Raw genomic sequence first — 16,888 nt, 5'->3', positions numbered from 1 at the left:
CAATCTATTTGTCCCGTTTCCACAATATGTAATACCAAGTGACATGGCCTACAAATTCATGGGGTCGCTACATAGATATGTTCCCCCGTTCGAGTTTCCAACCATTATGCTCCAGACTCGAACGCTGAGTTCCAGAGTCATCCCACCGAAAACTTCGCAAGCAACCCAGCCTGTAGCACTGGATTTTTCAGGGCGACCTTGCCTACAGCCAACATAAAAGATTCCGTTATGTTCTGGACCAGCGCAATGGAGCCTCTCCCACCCTTCAGCTCAGGCATATACAGTCCACACCACAGGAACTCCTCGTCACAAGAGATTCCATCATCTCTGAATATGACCAAGGTTTGTATAGAGCAGAGAGTGCAGCAGATGGTACAAGTGTTCGAGCGCCCGGAACAGTGTGCAAACACTGACAGCCTACAGAATCAGACGCCGAGGAGTCATAGGACCCAGAAAACGGCGCAGGTGATAAGATCGCGGTCATCGAAGCGCCCTCCGGCCACAATCGTCGATACAACAAGTTCACTCCATCCCCAGCACCGCCTCATCCTTTGGAAAAAGAGTCCCGAGACGCCCGCCTCGCGCGAGAGACGCGAGATGCACAAGCCCAACAGCCTGAAGCCCCGCAGCGCGTCGAGAGCTACAGATATCAACAAGAATACAATCGGAATGAGTCAGGGCGGAGGATTATGTACGTATGCTGCGATTGCAATGGGAAGGTCGCGTTGACGCGGATGGAGTCGGTGAGGTGCAGGGAGTGTGGACATATGGTGTTGATGAAGGTGAGAATGAATAGGATAGTGCAGTTCGAGGCGCGGTAGAAGATGGAGTTCGCAATAGATTTACACTGGTGTTGATGTACAACGCTATGCTACAGACGAATGCGCAAGATATGATGAATTTACTTCATCTTCGCTTTTCCGTGATATGTTGCAATGGCCTTTTCGAATAGCTCGCGGCACGGAACTCTGCTTCCTAACCTTGCACAAAGCAAGAATGCGCCTGAAAGCTTGCGGTGTAGAGAGTATGTTTCCTCTGGTGGAGGCGCAAGTCGCTCCTTGACCATGACCGGGATCAAATCGCGCACGCGATCTGTAATTGTCTGATCTCTGAAGTCGTACACATCTGGTCCACTTGCTTTGAACGGCTCGGCGAGCGTGAGAACAGAGTCTGTGTGTGCGTTCAGCATGGCTGTGCTCTCTTCGCCGGTCAGATAGCCAAGTTCGAGGGAGAGGTCCCGGATGGCGGTACGGTCCTCTTTGCTGGCAGCGATGAGGACGTTGATGTAAGGCTCGACAAATTCGTCGGGATAATCACGACTGGCGCCAAAATCGAGAAGTTCAACCTTCTTGTCCTTGGCGTTGAAGAGGAAGTTCGTCCAGTTGGGGTCGGTCTGCATGAATTTGAATTCTACAATTTCGCGCAGACAGAGACGGAGGATCTGCGTACCGATCCAGTCACGTTGCTCTTGTGTGAGATTCTTGAGCTTCGCAACGCCGACACCAGTCATCATCTCGGCAGTAAGGACTGTTGGTCCGCTGGCTTCAGGGAAGACCTTAGGGACAGTAAAGACGGAAGCGTCATCGGCGACGAGGTCGCGGAAGCGGGTCTGGCATTCTGCTTCACGCGTATAGTCACACTCCCAGCCAAGCTCTGTGCGGGCATTGGCAATGGTTTTGTCGAGGAAGAGTCCACGAGGAAGGATGCGCGAGGCGGTGAGGAGGATGGAGAGATTGTTCAGGTCGGAGTCGATAGAATTGGCGACGCCAGGGTATTGGACCTTGACGGCAACAGATTGACCGGTGGACTTAAGTACCGCTTTGTGCACCTGCCCAATAGATGCGGCTGCCATTGGAATGTCTTCGAATGACTCAAAGAGATCACGCCACTCGGACCCAAGATTGGACGCAAGTACTTTGTCCCTCTGCCACGCAGGCATGTAGTCTGCGCTGTCTTGTACGCGCTGCAGGACTTCCTGTATTTGGGGCGGCAGCATCTTGCTGTCTTGGAAACTGATCATCTGTCCTAGCTTAAGTGCAGCACCTCGCATACGAGACAACTTTGCGACAAGGATCTCGAGATTGCCAGGGCTGAGCATCAGCGACCCTCCTGTCGCAGCAGCTGTACCTGTGACTCGACGAAGGCTTTCGCTAACAGCGCCTAGGGCCATGCTGGTGCCGAGTCCGGCGTACTGCCAAAGTCGACCGAACCGCGAAGATGGGACCCTCGACTCACGAAGCACATAAGCTGATTTCTCAGGCTCTGCGCCGAGTTCAGTAGGTACCTACGGCCCACTTGTCAGTATATCAGTTTACTTCAGGACGGCCTTATCCTATACATACCTCAGCAGCAGCCGCAGCCTGTGTTTCGGCGTCCTTGGCCAATTTTGAAGCAAGATCTTGCATCTCCTGTTCGCTTGCAAAAGGCTGGGCTGTCTCAGTTGTCCGGACGGGTATCGGCGATGGAGCTGACGGGCTTGGTTGGGGCTTTTCGACTTGACCGGTCTGAGCTATGGGACGATCATCGAGAGGATGTTTCCCTGTGCCTCTCGAGACTGTTGACCTCAGGTGTTCTTTGCGCGAATAGCGATCCTGCCCGAGCATTCGAGCGACTCGTTTCGAGTGGAATACATCTGTGTTGATACCTTCTGGTATGTCTTCTTCCAGAGGACGTGCGGCCTGGTTCTGTTCCTGCCGCTGCTGCCCTGGCTTGGGGGTGGCATAAAACACATCCTGGTTGAGACCCGCCTCCTCGACGTGCCTGTCACTTCCCTGATTGTCTACAGTCTTACTGGGTATTTGAGATCGTGGTTGCGCAGACGACTTGGATTGTGCCCCCACCGATCTTGTATAGAAGACGCCTCTGTCGTATGTCTGCTCGTTGGCCAAGGGGTCCTTGGGAGCCTCCGTTACGAGTCGCTCGGAGAAAGTATCACGTCCCTTCTCTTGACCTAAGGTTTCCCCTGCGGATGGTATGGTGCCATCCGGCAGTGGTCGACACGGTGCCTTTGCTTGTCGAATGTGCAGCTCTTCCTCTGGTGGCGGCTGAGCAGCGGTCGTTTGCCCAGAGCGGTCATAGTGATGATCCTGGGGGACTCCTTCTCTTATGCCATGCTCTGATATATGCCTTTCTACAGTCTCTTTCCTAGTTATGTCCGCATGTTGTGTGCTTGTTGGTGCTGAACGCTCGGGAGCGACTTTTGTGTACGCGGGAGCGGCCTCATTCGATCGCTGGTAAAGGGAAACGGCAGCGGCAGCAGTAAGGGTGACACGGTCGGTTTGGGATTTGACAGCCTTGGCTAATGTGGACGTTTTTTGGTAGGCCTCGAACTGCTGCGACCGTAGCGTAATGTGCTTCGAAGCAATCGATTTGGAGGCCTGGAACAATTTCGCGACGTCCACGAAACGCCTGCCGGCCATCGTGAAGGGATCAAGGCGCAAGTTTTATGAGATCACCATTGCACACCGCGTGCGGTTGCTTCTGTGAGATGTGGACAGCAGCTGCAATCACATCGTCATAGCTCTCAATTGCCCAAAGCTTCCCAATTGCTCCGAGATCTTGCACTGCACTAGATTCGAAGCGGCTAGATCTCATGCAGGTACACCTACTACCAACCTCGCAGTTTGGTGTGTCTCTCTGCTGCAAGCCCGACATTTGGAATCTTGTGTGTTCTTCTGCTATTGGCGTTGGTTTGGAAAAGTTTCATTGCATCGTGCTGTCTTTTCATCTCTCCGCGGACAGCTCAACGCTTCTGAGTAAGTTTAGGGCGCGGGAACCAAGGTCCCGAATATTCGTGACTACAACGCCAGTCCTCTATTCTGGCCTGACCAAGGAGACATCCGCCAGGTTTTCTTCCGGGAGTCCGCTTGCCCCCACTGCATTTTTGATTGATCTCACAATCACTGCATCACTGAACCGAGCTCGACAACACCCCGGTCTACCCCTCCAAATACCCCACATTGGCTTGAGATAACATCGAGATGAAAGTCGCGTGTCTCCAGTTTGCCCCGGAAGTGGGAAAGGTCCAGGAGAACATAGCCAAAGCGGATAGCATACTACTCGAAGCTCAACTGCCTTTCGACATTGACTGGCTCGTCCTTCCAGAGCTCGCCTTTACAGGTAAGCAACCGTTGTAAAACGCTGGGTTCGAACATGTGACACAGGCTGGAGAACATGGACAGACCGTCATGCTTATTTCTCAGAACGCCTTCTACATTATATGCGTTTGCCTTTGCCATATCTCACTCATGCAGACTGTATTATCATGTCATATGTTAACATCCCCACAGGCTACAACTTCTTCACACTCGAAGAGATCAAACCATTCCTAGAACCCACAACATCCGGAACAAGCACACAATGGGCCATTCAGGCTGCCCGCCACTACAACTGCCATGTAACAGTCGGCTATCCCGAAGTCACAACCGCAACACCGACCCAGCCCTCGACACAATACAATTCCACCGTTACCATCTCTCCTGCCGGCGTCATCCTAAACAACTACCGCAAGTCCTTCCTCTACTACACCGATGAAACATGGGCCACCGAAGGCCCCGGATCAAACGAGCACAAGCTCGCCAACCCCGCCTCCCCGGACAGCCCCTTCTTCTCTGGTCCACTGGGTGACCTGGGCAACGTGACGCTGGGTATCTGCATGGATATCAACCCGTACAAGTTCACCGCGCCGTGGGATGCGTACGAGTTCGCATCCACAGCGCTGTCGAACAAGACCAACCTCCTATGCGTCTCGATGGCGTGGCTATGCCATCTTACGCCCGAGGAACTCATGCGCGACTCTAGTCAGCCGGATGTTGCGACTATTGCATATTGGGTGGAGAGGTTTCAGCCGATCGTTGAGGCGAAGCTGGAGGACCCGGTCTATGTGGTCATGGCGAATCGGAGTGGTATGGAGAAGGGCGTGTGCTATGCGGGGAGTAGCACTGTGATCAAGATTGATAAGGGCGTGGTGAGTCTCTTTGAGACCGCCGGCAAGAGTGATGAGAGGTGTTTGGTGGTAGACTTGACTGAACGGCCGAAGTTCCAGGTGCGGAGCGGGAAGTAGGCTCGTGGGAGGCGTTTGAGCATGTTCTGAGGCGACCGAGGGTTCGCGGCCCGGCGCTGTGTGTTCATTTAATTGAACAAGAGGGACGGCGGTCTGACTGCTCGTAGTGTGACCCATATATGGCGCTTTTGAGCGCAAACGGAGTGCCAAAGAGCGAGGAAAGCTTTCCAATCATACTCTTCACGCTGCGATCACGGCGTAGGACAGAGATGGGTCCAAACTGGAATTAGCACACTGCCATACGCACATCATGTTCATTGTGACCAGCAAGTGTATTCGTATCTGATACCACTGCCTAGTCTAAACCCATCATGATTCGATTTCTCATTCCCGCAGTAGCGCCAGAGTATTCGCAGATACTCATACCATTCATGAAGAAGGACATATTGAGCCTGGCTTGGAAGACTGTTCCCGTCATTGCGATTCGAAACCGATTGCCGTGTGTGCGCTCGTAGAGATGTTTGTCGTGTACGCAGTGTACTTGAATGCTGGAATCGAGTATCGAAAATGAGGGCCCGTAGACGAGTCGTCTAGATACCGAGGCGGGTCTTGCGCCAGTGCCTCCTCTTGGCGTTGTACCTGCGGGCTGTCAGCTGCGGCTCCTCCATGGTGAGTCCATGATGCGTGTGCGCGCTCCTGCGAGCGGTCGTAGAAAGCTACGGGATGCGAACATCGGCTGTGTCGGCGTACCTGATGGTGTTGTTTGTCCTCAGGCGAATCCACTGGGGGATGGGGCGGTTCTGCTTCTGAGCCTTTGCAAGCTTCTGCTTGGTGCGGAAAGACTTCTGGGACTATAAAAAGCTCGTTAGAACACGTCAAACGTAGGGTTGGCCGTCTGGCCAGGCGGCAGCATACCGGCATCGTGACTGATTGACTCGGATGTCGAAAGTTGTGTCGATGAAGTTCGATTTTCTCGTGGAGCGGCAAGTGCGACTCGCTTGTGCTTGTGGGTGTGGGTTCGCGCTAGCTCGATTCGTCCGTCACGGGAGGCGCGATCATCACCGCCCAGAACAGCGGCAACATCAACAGCACCTCATCGACGATGCAATCTGTAATCGTGTGCAGATGTAATCACTACATCATATCAGACTCCGGGGTCTATGCTCTCATGCGTACTTTGCATAAGGTCTGGCCTTCCAGTCTTCGAAGAAGCATATGATTTGGACGATCTCTTGAAGCCTTCCTCGCGCCTGTCAGTTGTTGCAACGTCAATCTTTGAACCGTTTGACAACACAAGGAAACCGGTGCTCAAATCAACTTTGGCTACTGTGTATTGGACGCGTGCTTCGCGCACGAGGATGCAGTACTTGACCACGAGAAGTGTTGACAACAACTTTTGGAAACTCCCCACATCTTCGCCTCCATGATGATTGCTTGCGTGTAGGACGCTCTGAGTAAGTCTACGGTGATAATTAGCCATTCCATGCGCGTAAGCGAGGGTTGTAGACCTCATGGAATGGGGGCATTCATTTCATTTCGGTTGCAGCCTGCATTTCATTGACTTCACTAAAAGTTCTCGCTCTTTGGTATCACGGGACTCGCCTCAAGAGCACCAACTGTGACCGTGTCGGCGACAACGGCGCAATACTTTTCACTGACGACTACGCCTTCGACGGAGCGGAATACCCAAAAGACACGGAAGATTTTCACTCCAATGAATGACGCCTTGTCGTGATACTTGCTCGAAGATGTGAATGCACGGTGTCGGAAGCGTACAGCCATTTCACTGACACAGAGTCCAATCCTGGTTCCCATAAAGGCTTTTCCGCATTTGAGTCTTGACCCTTATACCAACGGACGTCGACAACGTCACTGTTCGCCCTGAGAGTACTGGAATTTTGGTGTATAAGGCATTGTCGACAGCGGTTTCACCGTATTTCAAGAGTGCTTTCAATGGGCCGTTCCGAGAGGCAAACGAGCGCGCGATTACCTTGGAGGCAGTCAGCGAAGGTACCTTCAGAATTTTTCTACACTGGGCCTACGTGCGAAGCCTACAGTTTGACACAAGCTCAGCTGCACTTGACCCCAGTGCAGTACTTTGCTTGGATGGCAAGTCCGCGACACCAACCATCAAACAATATGCTACATCCGAGGGGATAGACACTGAAGATACCGATGATGACTTCAATCTCAACGACGGTGAGACTGCAAGCGATGCGACTATTGAATCCGCTTCGATCCTGAACGCCTGCGCGAAGGACGTGATGACCTCATCCACGCAGAACGACGGATCGTGTCCAGTTTGAGAATCTCTTGGGCACAATCCCAGAGTTCTGAGTACCGAGGTATTGAGACGATTATCGAGCAGGATGGAGGATCAGCTCTCACACGTCGACAGCTTTAGCGATGGCGCTACGTGAGGATCCGCGCATGTTTATGCAGGTGCAAGACGCCGGCTGAGCGGATCCTCACCGGATGCGGTTTTGAGACTGTTGAACGCCTCCATGGCTCATGTTGAGATACACTGTACAGGATGCAGCAACACACTCATATAAAAGCAAATGACTCATAAAATACGACTACAGCAAGCCAAGGCTGGCATTGTTATCGTGAAACATTTGCGACAAGTCGAAGCCCACGACTGTCAGAGGAGTTTCCCCAATTGAAGCTATGGCCACCCAAAAATGCGCTTTCCGTATCATGAACTGTCGATCTCCGACCCTCTACTCGGCCAACCTGCGCTTCGTCCTGCACCACGCTGCAACCCCACTGCCCATCATGTGTTTCACAAAGATGTGTAGTGCCTTTATGATATAGCGCACCTGTTTCTAGGTTTCGATTTCCCTACAATCACGTCTGGCCTTGGTCGCATTGTCCAAAGCCAAGCAATATTAGTACCACAGACAAGGGCGAGGAAGAACCGAGTCTCGACAACTGGCCCATCAAATTCTTGTTGCGAACCCTTCACGACTCCAACATCTCCCCAGCTCAAACACCAGGTCCATACCAGTCATGGCAGACCGACGAGGTGCTACAACACCACCACCGAAATCACCATCTCCAGCGTCAATTCCTCGATCGTCGAGTCTCACCCGTATCGCGAATAGCAAGCTCTTCCTGCCGCTGCAGAACGAAGGAAGCGCAATATCCACCCGAGGGCAGCACTTGCCTTCCCTTTTCAAGCGCCGACCATCAACACTGCGAAGCGTTGAACGGGAGCGCCGCGGTAGCATCAGCGACGACGATGAGGACCTCGAAAACGGCCGCCATGGCCTTATGATGAACTACGAGAGCGATTCGGACAGGAGGCACAGCGTTGGCGCATCAGTTTTGAACACACCGCAGATGCGTAGCCAGCGTTTAATCGGAAACTCGAACCCCCGATACAGATGGTGAGTACATAAAGTACAACAAAATAGGCAGATAGGTACTAATCGTTGTTAGGGAGAAGTACTACAAGAATGAGGAAGAGCTCAAGGGCATGAGGAAGCCTATGTGAGTAGCAAATCAGATCCGCTGCGATTGCGAGACTGACATAAGCTCAGACGAGATTACTATGAGCGCAACAACCAGCTCATTCAGCACTACATGTACATCGATCGTCTCCTCGACTCCTCGCTACCCCACAATCTGATCGAAGAATACACCAACCTCGAGTCTGGCGCAGTCAGCATCCCGTACACAATTAGCGAAGAGTCATCTGCGGTGAACACGCCAGCCGCGACCACACCGCACAACGGCATGCTGAGCAACGGACACTCTTCGGCAGCCAGCTTGACAGACAAATATGGCACGAACGGCAACGCGAATGGCACTATAAAGGCGAAGCTTACACGAACGCCGAAGAACTTGTACAAGGTTCCAGAGGTCGACGAGAACACACCCTTGATTTCGCGGGATGAGGCCATCTCAGACGATGAGGATGCAGGTTCTTCACACTCGAAGCTACTGGAATGGGTGCCAGAAGAGGACGAAGATACGGACAGTCCTATTGTCAAGCTGGCGCTCTACGTCAACTTGGCAGCCAACACAACACTCCTGATTCTGAAGATCATTGTGGCGGTCATGACATCCTCGCTCTCCGTCGTAGCCAGTTTGGTCGACGCGGCGCTCGACTTCCTTAGTACTGCGATCGTCTGGTTTACATCCTGGATGATCGCACGTCAGGATCGATACGCCTACCCTGTTGGCCGCCGGCGCCTAGAGCCCATTGGAGTCCTGGTATTCTCGGTCATCATGATCACGTCCTTCTTCCAGGTCGGCATTGAGGGTATTTCCCGCCTCAGCGGGCCGGATCACACCGTTGTGCAGCTCACAATCCCCGCTGTTGGCATTATGGCCTCGACGGTTGTCATCAAGGGAATGTGCTGGTTCTGGTGCCGCCTCATTCGCAATTCCTCAGTGCAAGCGCTCGCACAAGATGCCGTCACGGACGTCGTCTTCAACACGTTCTCCATCTTCTTCCCGCTTGTGGGCTACTTTTGGAAGATCTGGTGGCTCGATGCGCTCGGCGGTATCTTGCTCTCCGCGTATGTAATCCTCAACTGGTCGCGAACATCCGCAGAGCATATTCGCAACCTGACTGGTGCGAGTGCGACTGCTGATGAGCGTAACATATTGCTGTACATGACGATGCGTTTCGCCAAGAGCATCAAGAGGATTCAGGGGATCCAGGCGTATCATGCTGGAGACAAGCTCAACGTTGAGGTCGATATTGTAGTCGACGAGCACACTGCGCTGAGGGATAGCCACGATCTTGGAGAGAGTCTGCAGTATGTCCTCGGTAAGTTCGTTCTAGCACTTTCCTCGGAGATTTACACTAACGTGTTTTTAGAAAGTGTGCCATACGTCGATCGTGCATTCGTTCACATCGACTACACGGACTATAACTTCCCTACGCACATGTCGCAGCAGGAGTAAGAGTCTGTATGCGGGTGTCTATTTGCCCAAGATATCTAAAAACTTACTATACCATATGCTCCTCTATCTAGTAGCAGTATATACATAGATACGCTCAAACCCCTGTGTAGGGACTCCTGCCCTTTTTTGTTACTTCTAGTGAAGATGCTGTTCATCATGATCGTACTGTCCAGTAAGCTTGTGGAAAGTTCTCAACTGTGATGAAGTCCATCATGTCCCACTTCATTCTTTTTTGCTGCCCTTTGATCACATACTACAATGCACACGATAGCCGTCTTCTGTCTCTCATGAATCGGTATCGAGACCGAAGCAGCCCAGAGGGTTTGGGGGGCATCGCGCAACCTTAAAAGTCGAAGGACTTTCGACAGAGCTAAAGTGCGCATGTGATCAGCTGGTTCAGTCTGCCAGTCTCCCCAGAGGTACGATAGGGCTTCACACGTCGTTGCATGGTCGATCAGCGCATTAAGAAGACTTCACTCCAGGTCATCTTCGACTCGACTAGCATGAAGAATGAGGTAGCGGAAGGCATCTTCCGCCAGTACATCGCCGTGAAAAAAAGCTTAAGATGGCAAAACAGCTACTCCAGACATTTTTGGGCATATTTTCAGTGCCACATGTACCCCGCCCTTCAGCCTTGTCGACCTTCATGCCACGAATGCTTCAAGCAAAACCTGTTTCCATCTGAGGGCCCCAGTAGTGACTCGATTTAAAACTCGAGAACTTCGTAGGACGTGCGAAAGTAGTGGTGAGCGGAGGATGCTGAACCAAGAAGGTCTTAACTAGATTTTAACTAGCTTCGTGGACCCTGCATCCAGACTTGAACAAATTCACGCATTTGTTCATCTCCTTCTTGACTTTCTCTTCCAAACAACAAACACAATTGCAAAATGTCAAACACGCCAGCATCAAAAATCTACCTGCGTCCGCATCATGAACCGGGGAGGAAACAGGCAACCCGGATATATATCATCTACTTTGTTACTGGAAACCCTGGCCTCATCGAGTACTACCGGACGTTCCTGACACATCTGTATGGATTGTTGACACGCGATACTGCGTCAAACAGAGATGTCGAGTTCCAAGTGTATGGTCGCTCGCTATCCGGGTTCGAGATGAAGACTCACGAGATCAACTCAATGAAATGGCACAAGCTCCCTCCTTATGGTCTCCAGGACCAGATCCGGCACGCAGAGGATGAGCTCACTGATCTTGTTGAAGATGTTTCGGATGACGGACACCGGGATGTAAGAGTTATCGTCATGGGTCACTCTGTTGGAAGCTACATCGCTATTGAAATCATCCGGAGATTGCGTGCGCATGGTCTGGTTGGTGAGGACTATGCGACAAGAATCGTCGGTGGCGTCGCACTGTTCCCTACTGTCTTGGAGATCGTGAGAAGTGAGAGTGGCCAGAAAGCTGCTGTATGCATTGCACATTCACTCGATCACGTGCTCTAGCTAACCGTGCAAACAGCCGTTCCTGAAGAACCCTAACTTCGCCTTCTTCGCATCCGTGCTCGCCAACCTGCTGACCCTCCTCGTTCCACTCTCGCTACTGGCGACACTGATCAAGTCCATCATGGGCTTCCCAGACGATGCAGCACACACCACAGCCTCCTTCGTCAAATCTCCCCACGGCATCCAGCAAGCGCTGCACATGGCCCGTGACGAGATGTTCCAGATTGATACCGATTTCTGGGATGACGAGATCTGGGGTGCGGCACAACCATCAGAGCACAAGCATGAGCGCGCACACCTGCGCTTCCTGTTCGCCAAGAAGGACCACTGGGTTGCAGACGAGACAAGAGACAAGCTCATTCAGACCAGAGGACGTCAAGCAGCGCAGGGCGTTCAGGAAGTTGACGGCTTTGGCGAGAACTGGAAGCCAATCATGGAGGTCGATGAGAGGGAAGGGTTCCCGCATGGTTTCTGCCTGCGTCATGGTGTGCCTGTTGCGGAAAAGGCTGCACAGTACGTGAGGGATATTGTCTCGAAGGATACTGGTGTATTTGAGAAGAAGCAAGAAGATGAGCAGGGCTGGACTTGGTAGTTGGCAGCAGCGGAAGTGTCACTGGCATTGGCAACATAGACATAGACAAGCGATGAGGCCACTTACCCGCTCGATGTAGAGGCAGTTACGATCTAGTGTTGCTTGTTCCAGTCCACCGGCCTCTCTTCAACGTTGGTGACTTGTTCATGTTCTTCGCTAGTGACTTCCTGTGATTTCTTGTCCAGCTGTATTTCAATTAGCTTTACTTTTAGCAGGCACATATTAATCTGACTTACCCATTGCACAGCAGCAGTGCAAGCAAAGAATGCAAACACAACTACTATCATCGTGATGTATCCTTTCTGCCAATATGGTGCGTCTGTCGCAGGGTACAGCGCAATCCCCCAAAACGTGTAGAGAATCGACTGCACCATGCTCATGACATAAAGAATGACTGAGCGCGAAGCATCGTCCCCTCCACGCTGGCATATGACACTTGCCCAACCATACAGGATTGGATTGACAATGTATGACGTGCCAGCAAGGTAGAAGGCGAAGAAGGTGCCGGCAGTCGAGAGATTAGGAATGAGTAAGATGATGGCGACGAAGAGTTGCAGGACACCAGCCAAGATAACCATGGGTATACGGCGGTTCGTCATGTCGATTACGTAGCCTGCGCCGATGTTGGAGACAATGGACACTGCTTGAATGCCTAGAGGGTAGGTAGTCGTGGCGTAGGATGGGAACTTCTCGATATTGGCCTTCATCCATAGTAGAAAGAGGCCTTGCAGGACGATAGCTTCGAGCGCACATCCAATGACCGAGTACAGAGTCAGAATGTAGAAGTTAGGAGAAGCAAACAGGCGTTTGCAAAGCGATTTGATGCTGATGTCGTGGCCCCAGTTCTTCTTCGGTGGAAGACGATCGATGGCTAGCTGTAGCTCCTCTTTGCTGAGATAGGGTGCGTTGGGTGCTTCTGGCAGATTTGGGAACAAACACAGGCCAAAGATGCCAAACGGTATTCCCATTGCGCCATCTGAAACTTGTTAGCGAACATCGTCAGGGCAGAGAATGTGGACATACTGATGACGAACACCCATTGCCAACCCTCGAGTGAAGTCTGACCGTGCAGCCCCTCGTTCATCGCAGTCATCATGACACCAGCGAACATACTGCCAATCTGACCGACCGCAGTGAAGATAGCAGTCCGCTTAGCGATTTCCCGAGGCTTATACCAGGAGCCCAAAATATAGATGGTGCCACTGTACAGACTTGACTCGAAGAATCCTTGAAGGAAGCGAACTACGCAGATCTGCTCGTAGGTTTTGCATGCAGCGCAGACCATAGTCAAGCCGGACCAGACGAGTAATGTGAACGGCAGCCAGAAACGAGGTGCAATTTTCTGGATGATAAGGGCGTGTGGAATTTGACCGACACATGCACTGTTCATGTCAGAGCTAGTCGATGGAAATGGCCTTCACAGCGACCTTACCCTGCGGTGAACATAGCGATCAAGATGCTGTATTCGTTGCCTCTAAGATTGAGGGACTCTTTGAGCCCGGAGACCTAGACTGCATGTCAGAAACTCGTGTTGTCTATTCGAAATATGGTGAGTGTACATATGCATTTGCGAAAGCAGATCGATCTGATAGATGTTAGTTCGCGGAGCTTTTGCTTATTCTGCTTTGTCTAACCAAGATAGTTGAAAAAGTACGCTGCGCAGCAATACACCTGTTAGACCTTAGTGCATGTCCAGCCCTGCGTCTCAAGACATTGTACCAGAATAAAGCAATCTGCAGCAAGTTAGCACACATCACTCGATCGAGATGATCTACACACCAAGTTTCCTCACCAGCCTTCTCTCAACACTCGATCCAGCCATAGTCCTCGAAACGGTGCTCAACGTCTCATATCCAGCCCGATTCCGTGACACAAACATCGTCCCAGCTCAGGGACACACACCGTGGCAGTGTCAGCGGCTCGCCCCGAAGTGGAGCAATTCACGCGTGGGCACCATGCTGGTCATTGGCGAGCCAATGACGACGCGCGCTTTGCTAAGCGGCAGTCGCGCTGCGAAAAATTGTTATTACGAATGCGGACTTGCCTCTTTGCTGGGTGTGGATGCCTCCTTCTCGATCGGGAGCAGGATGTGGGTTTGTGGAAGGGGTTTCCGAGGTGGTAATGCCGTTTGGCGGGGCTGCTGAAGCGGTGGTGGCGGCGAGCCTTGACTATCAATGCTCACCATCGCAACGTGGGATATGAAAACTTGGGATGATTCTCATTCAGTGTTCAAGCAGTGCGTTCAAGTAGTGACCCTTCTGCCTCAGACACCACAACACAGCAGCCCGTCAACATGACATCTCCACCACTCATCGTAGATCCCACGGGAGCACACATGCACACCGTGATCTTCCTCCACGGACGAGGTTCCAATGCCACAGAATTCTGCTCCGAAATCTTCGAATCCCAAGACAGTTCTGGTCTTTGCTTCCCCAAGCTCTTCCCCAGCGTGAAATGGGTCTTCCCGTGCGTGAACGTTGGCTGGTCTGAACTAGACCACGAAGAAGTACATCGGTGGTTCGGCATGATCAGCGTGCAGAATGCTCAAGAATGTTTCGATGTATAGAGGCTAGGGTTGGAGGATAGTAGGACGCAGCTTCTGGGCATCGTTGAGGAGGGGAAGTTTGTGATGAGGGAGAGGATTATCCTAGGGATAAGTCAGGGGTGTGCGGTTGCGCTGTGGGCACTGCTATCGGCAGATGTCTGCATTGGAGGCTTTTTTGGGCTTTGTGGGTGGCTACCGTCAGCGGATGAGCTGGTCAATGATCACGGCACGTTACGGGGATGGCGGAATGCTGGGAACATGCCGATCCTTCTGCAGCATTGCAAGGACGATGGTGTGGTGCAATTTGCGAATGGTATGGCGATGCGCAATTGCCTGGAAGAGTTGAGGATGGATGTGAAGTGGCAGTACTTTGAGGAGGGTGGACATTGGCTGAATGAGCCGGAGGGTATGGACGGGATAGTGGAGTTCCTCAAGAGCGTCATAGCAAATGAGCCGCAGTAGCGCAGGAATCCTATTCAAAGTTGCGGGCGAGCGATGTGGACTTCGTCGCCTGTAGGGAACCACACTTTGATAGTTGAAAGTCTAGGTGTATACTAATATTAAACCTGAACGCCGCGCTGTGCAGTCCTTCGAACCAAATCGTGATACCGTCTACGCAGGCTTGTCTCCATTTTGTGGCAGCTCCGGGCCCCAAAAAGCATCAGAGTCTTTTTGGAAGTTCTCTCGGTCTGTCTTCCGGCGCTTAGCCTTGTGCTCATCCAGATCTGAACCTTGCACCGCGTCACGCTTCTGCGCCTGGTTGAGCTTGACAAGGTCTACCTTGTCGGGGTCTTGACAGGTTCTGAGCTTCTTAATGAGTCTCTTAATCTCCGATTTGTGCTCTGCATCCATATTCGCTTGCTCGTCTTTTAGAGCATCCAGCTTTCGGTATGATCGATGCGAAGAGAGTATTGAAGCGCATTCCCGAAGAGCAGCGATGACTTTGTCGTAGATCGGTGATGTGGACGGCAACTTTATGGAGAGGTAGAACAAGACCAGCGGCTCGTCGGCTAACAGATATGCTGAAAGCCAAATTTGGGATGGTGTGTATAGGAAGTACACGTCTGTAAGAGGGGCGGTCTTCTTTAGGATTTGCGACGCCTTTGAGTATGATTCTGCCATGATACGATCGGTGAGTTGGCCAGTAGTTGCTCTCATTGCCGTACCGCCAGCCTTACGTGGTAGTTGATGTAACGCAGTACTCAGATCCGCAGCGGTCTTGTGAGGGCTGTGATTTGGTCCTTCATACCTCCCGTTCACAACACTCATCAGGTCGAGCATACCGCCTTTGAGCGCTCTGAATGGGTGCTTTATATCGAAGTTGAAGCGTAGTGCTTGGACAATCAGATACTCAGGTGCTAAGATCTGCTCTGGTGTAACTTTTGTCTTTACCGAAGAGATCGCCTCCGCAAACTTGTCCAGACTCTGGTGTTCGCTCTCAGATTTCCCAGCAAGGAACATGGCTGTCCGGCTGATGTTCTGGGCGTGATAGGTCATGGGCGAGTTGTACAGATAGAAGCGGCGCAGGAACTGTATGCAAGTCGCGATGGCGCCGTCGCTGAACTTGCAGTGTTGACCCAGCGCCATAGTGCGCTCGCAGAACTCCTCCAAGAAGGCCAACTCTTCTGCGACTGTGAAGCAGTCTACGTCTTTGTCTGACGTGACTGCATCCGGTGTGTTCGCGCCGGTGTCGATGCCCGAGTTCCCGCTTGTGCTGTCGATTTCTGGTGCTTGGGCGCGCTGGGCGCGTTGTCGCGCAACATGGAGCTTGACGCGCTCAGTGGCCTGGAGGTTCGTTTTCGCGCGCTGAGCGGCCAGCTGCTCGGCTGTGAATGACCACTGGCGGAATTGTGTCGAGGTACGGTATAGATCGTCTTCGCTGAGCTTCATTGTGTCGAGAGCGTCGAGCGCGCGCTGGAGCTGTCGTTCCCACAGTCGCCTTTCTTCGATGATGAAGCTCCCAAACGCCGAGGTGGCAAGTGCAGCCGAGCGATGGCTAGACTTGCCTGCGAACTGCGAACATGCGTTCTCTCAGCGTCACCACTCACCTAGCCCAGTTCTCTAGCTGTGCACATGACTGCACGCTCGACTTCGAGAAGCAAGCTACTCAAAGCTTGACCACATCGCCGGCCCTTCTGAGCGCTATAGTCGACCCCAGGAGCCAGATGTAACACCAGACATGTGTGTCTCGGCATGCATCTCAATGGGTTTCCGTCCAATCACTACGCGTCATCGCTTTCGAAGTATCGACCTCAATTTTGCTCACCCTTACCGGAAGCAGAACAGCAGTGTTTGAAAGCCTGCTGCAATGTGATGACTGATAAGCGCTCGTTGTCCGCACTTCCATAAGCTCCCGGTCTATCGTTCTTTGC

The 16,888-nt window shown here is 52.2% G+C and overlaps 9 protein-coding genes across 9 annotated transcripts; 5 read left to right on the top strand and 4 right to left on the bottom strand.

Moving 5' to 3' along the window:
- The first annotated feature begins 13 nt into the window (after positions 1-13).
- M421DRAFT_198886 (uncharacterized protein) lies at positions 14-832 on the top strand. The gene has a single exon (XM_033588087.1). The coding sequence runs from the start codon at positions 229-231 to the stop codon at positions 727-729; it is 501 nt and encodes a 166-aa protein (XP_033453750.1). The 5' UTR covers positions 14-228; the 3' UTR covers positions 730-832.
- Positions 469-3,503, bottom strand: M421DRAFT_415841 (ABC1-domain-containing protein). Its single transcript, XM_033590850.1, has 2 exons — positions 2,343-3,503; positions 469-2,284 (listed from the first exon to the last, which is right to left on the bottom strand). The coding sequence occupies exons 1-2, from the start codon at positions 3,417-3,419 to the stop codon at positions 902-904; spliced, it is 2,460 nt and encodes an 819-aa protein (XP_033453749.1). The 5' UTR covers positions 3,420-3,503; the 3' UTR covers positions 469-901.
- Positions 3,504-3,980: 477 nt separating this feature from the next.
- Positions 3,981-5,062, top strand: M421DRAFT_51923 (carbon-nitrogen hydrolase; the record flags this gene model as incomplete). The annotated part of the gene is made up of 2 exons (XM_033594979.1): positions 3,981-4,119; positions 4,290-5,062. The coding sequence occupies 2 exons, from the start codon at positions 3,981-3,983 to the stop codon at positions 5,060-5,062; spliced, it is 912 nt and encodes a 303-aa protein (XP_033453748.1).
- A 213-nt stretch (positions 5,063-5,275) lies between these two features.
- On the bottom strand, positions 5,276-5,979 carry M421DRAFT_415839 (ribosomal protein L39e). Its single transcript, XM_033590849.1, has 3 exons — positions 5,918-5,979; positions 5,753-5,853; positions 5,276-5,641 (listed from the first exon to the last, which is right to left on the bottom strand). The coding sequence occupies exons 1-3, from the start codon at positions 5,921-5,923 to the stop codon at positions 5,593-5,595; spliced, it is 156 nt and encodes a 51-aa protein (XP_033453747.1). The 5' UTR covers positions 5,924-5,979; the 3' UTR covers positions 5,276-5,592.
- Positions 5,980-7,675: 1,696 nt separating this feature from the next.
- On the top strand, positions 7,676-10,077 carry M421DRAFT_415835 (cation diffusion facilitator 10). The gene is made up of 4 exons (XM_033590848.1): positions 7,676-8,394; positions 8,447-8,497; positions 8,548-9,785; positions 9,837-10,077. The coding sequence occupies exons 1-4, from the start codon at positions 8,015-8,017 to the stop codon at positions 9,920-9,922; spliced, it is 1,755 nt and encodes a 584-aa protein (XP_033453746.1). The 5' UTR covers positions 7,676-8,014; the 3' UTR covers positions 9,923-10,077.
- Positions 10,078-10,793: 716 nt separating this feature from the next.
- Positions 10,794-12,386, top strand: M421DRAFT_415834 (uncharacterized protein). Its single transcript, XM_033590847.1, has 3 exons — positions 10,794-11,343; positions 11,396-12,156; positions 12,208-12,386. The coding sequence occupies exons 1-2, from the start codon at positions 10,810-10,812 to the stop codon at positions 11,969-11,971; spliced, it is 1,110 nt and encodes a 369-aa protein (XP_033453745.1). The 5' UTR covers positions 10,794-10,809; the 3' UTR covers positions 11,972-12,156; positions 12,208-12,386.
- Positions 11,646-13,480, bottom strand: M421DRAFT_198357 (pantothenate transporter liz1). The gene is made up of 5 exons (XM_033588082.1): positions 13,404-13,480; positions 12,995-13,353; positions 12,208-12,947; positions 12,038-12,156; positions 11,646-11,885 (listed from the first exon to the last, which is right to left on the bottom strand). Exons 1-4 carry the CDS (start codon positions 13,415-13,417, stop codon positions 12,064-12,066), a joined length of 1,206 nt encoding a protein of 401 aa, XP_033453744.1. The 5' UTR covers positions 13,418-13,480; the 3' UTR covers positions 11,646-11,885; positions 12,038-12,063.
- A 784-nt stretch (positions 13,481-14,264) lies between these two features.
- Positions 14,265-14,978, top strand: M421DRAFT_97624 (alpha/beta-hydrolase; the record flags this gene model as incomplete). Its single annotated transcript, XM_033598522.1, has 2 exons — positions 14,265-14,504; positions 14,538-14,978. 2 exons carry the CDS (start codon positions 14,265-14,267, stop codon positions 14,976-14,978), a joined length of 681 nt encoding a protein of 226 aa, XP_033453743.1.
- A 150-nt stretch (positions 14,979-15,128) lies between these two features.
- On the bottom strand, positions 15,129-16,406 carry M421DRAFT_51982 (cyclin-like protein; the record flags this gene model as incomplete). The annotated part of the gene is made up of 1 exon (XM_033594989.1): positions 15,129-16,406. One exon carries the CDS (start codon positions 16,404-16,406, stop codon positions 15,129-15,131), a length of 1,278 nt encoding a protein of 425 aa, XP_033453742.1.
- Positions 16,407-16,888: the final 482 nt, after the last annotated feature.

Source organism: Didymella exigua (assembly GCF_010094145.1).
Source record: "Didymella exigua CBS 183.55 unplaced genomic scaffold M421scaffold_2, whole genome shotgun sequence".
NCBI lineage: Eukaryota > Fungi > Ascomycota > Dothideomycetes > Pleosporales > Didymellaceae > Didymella > Didymella exigua.
This window is presented reverse-complemented; position numbering and strand designations above follow the sequence as displayed.

What these genes read in the sequence shown, in the direction of transcription:
- M421DRAFT_415834 (XM_033590847.1), top strand. Translation starts at nt 10,810, where the DNA reads ATGTCAAACACGCCAGCATCAAAAATCTACCTGCGTCCGCATCATGAA. An exon ending in AGAGTGGCCAGAAAGCTGCT is followed by an intron (nt 11,344 to 11,395) that starts GTATGCATTGCA and finishes CCGTGCAAACAG; the next exon opens with CCGTTCCTGAAGAACCCTAA.
- M421DRAFT_198886 (XM_033588087.1), top strand. Translation starts at nt 229, where the DNA reads ATGTTCTGGACCAGCGCAATGGAGCCTCTCCCACCCTTCAGCTCAGGC.
- M421DRAFT_198357 (XM_033588082.1), bottom strand. An exon ending in GCAATGGGTGTTCGTCATCA is followed by an intron (nt 12,948 to 12,994) that starts GTATGTCCACAT and finishes AACAAGTTTCAG; the next exon opens with ATGGCGCAATGGGAATACCG. An exon ending in GCACTGCTGCTGTGCAATGG is followed by an intron (nt 12,157 to 12,207) that starts GTAAGTCAGATT and finishes ATTGAAATACAG; the next exon opens with CTGGACAAGAAATCACAGGA.
- M421DRAFT_415841 (XM_033590850.1), bottom strand. Translation starts at nt 3,419, where the DNA reads ATGGCCGGCAGGCGTTTCGTGGACGTCGCGAAATTGTTCCAGGCCTCC. An exon ending in AGGCTGCGGCTGCTGCTGAG is followed by an intron (nt 2,285 to 2,342) that starts GTATGTATAGGA and finishes AGTGGGCCGTAG; the next exon opens with GTACCTACTGAACTCGGCGC.
- M421DRAFT_415835 (XM_033590848.1), top strand. Translation starts at nt 8,015, where the DNA reads ATGGCAGACCGACGAGGTGCTACAACACCACCACCGAAATCACCATCT. An exon ending in TCGAACCCCCGATACAGATG is followed by an intron (nt 8,395 to 8,446) that starts GTGAGTACATAA and finishes AATCGTTGTTAG; the next exon opens with GGAGAAGTACTACAAGAATG. An exon ending in GAGTCTGCAGTATGTCCTCG is followed by an intron (nt 9,786 to 9,836) that starts GTAAGTTCGTTC and finishes ACGTGTTTTTAG; the next exon opens with AAAGTGTGCCATACGTCGAT.
- M421DRAFT_415839 (XM_033590849.1), bottom strand. An exon ending in AGGACAAACAACACCATCAG is followed by an intron (nt 5,642 to 5,752) that starts GTACGCCGACAC and finishes GACAGCCCGCAG; the next exon opens with GTACAACGCCAAGAGGAGGC.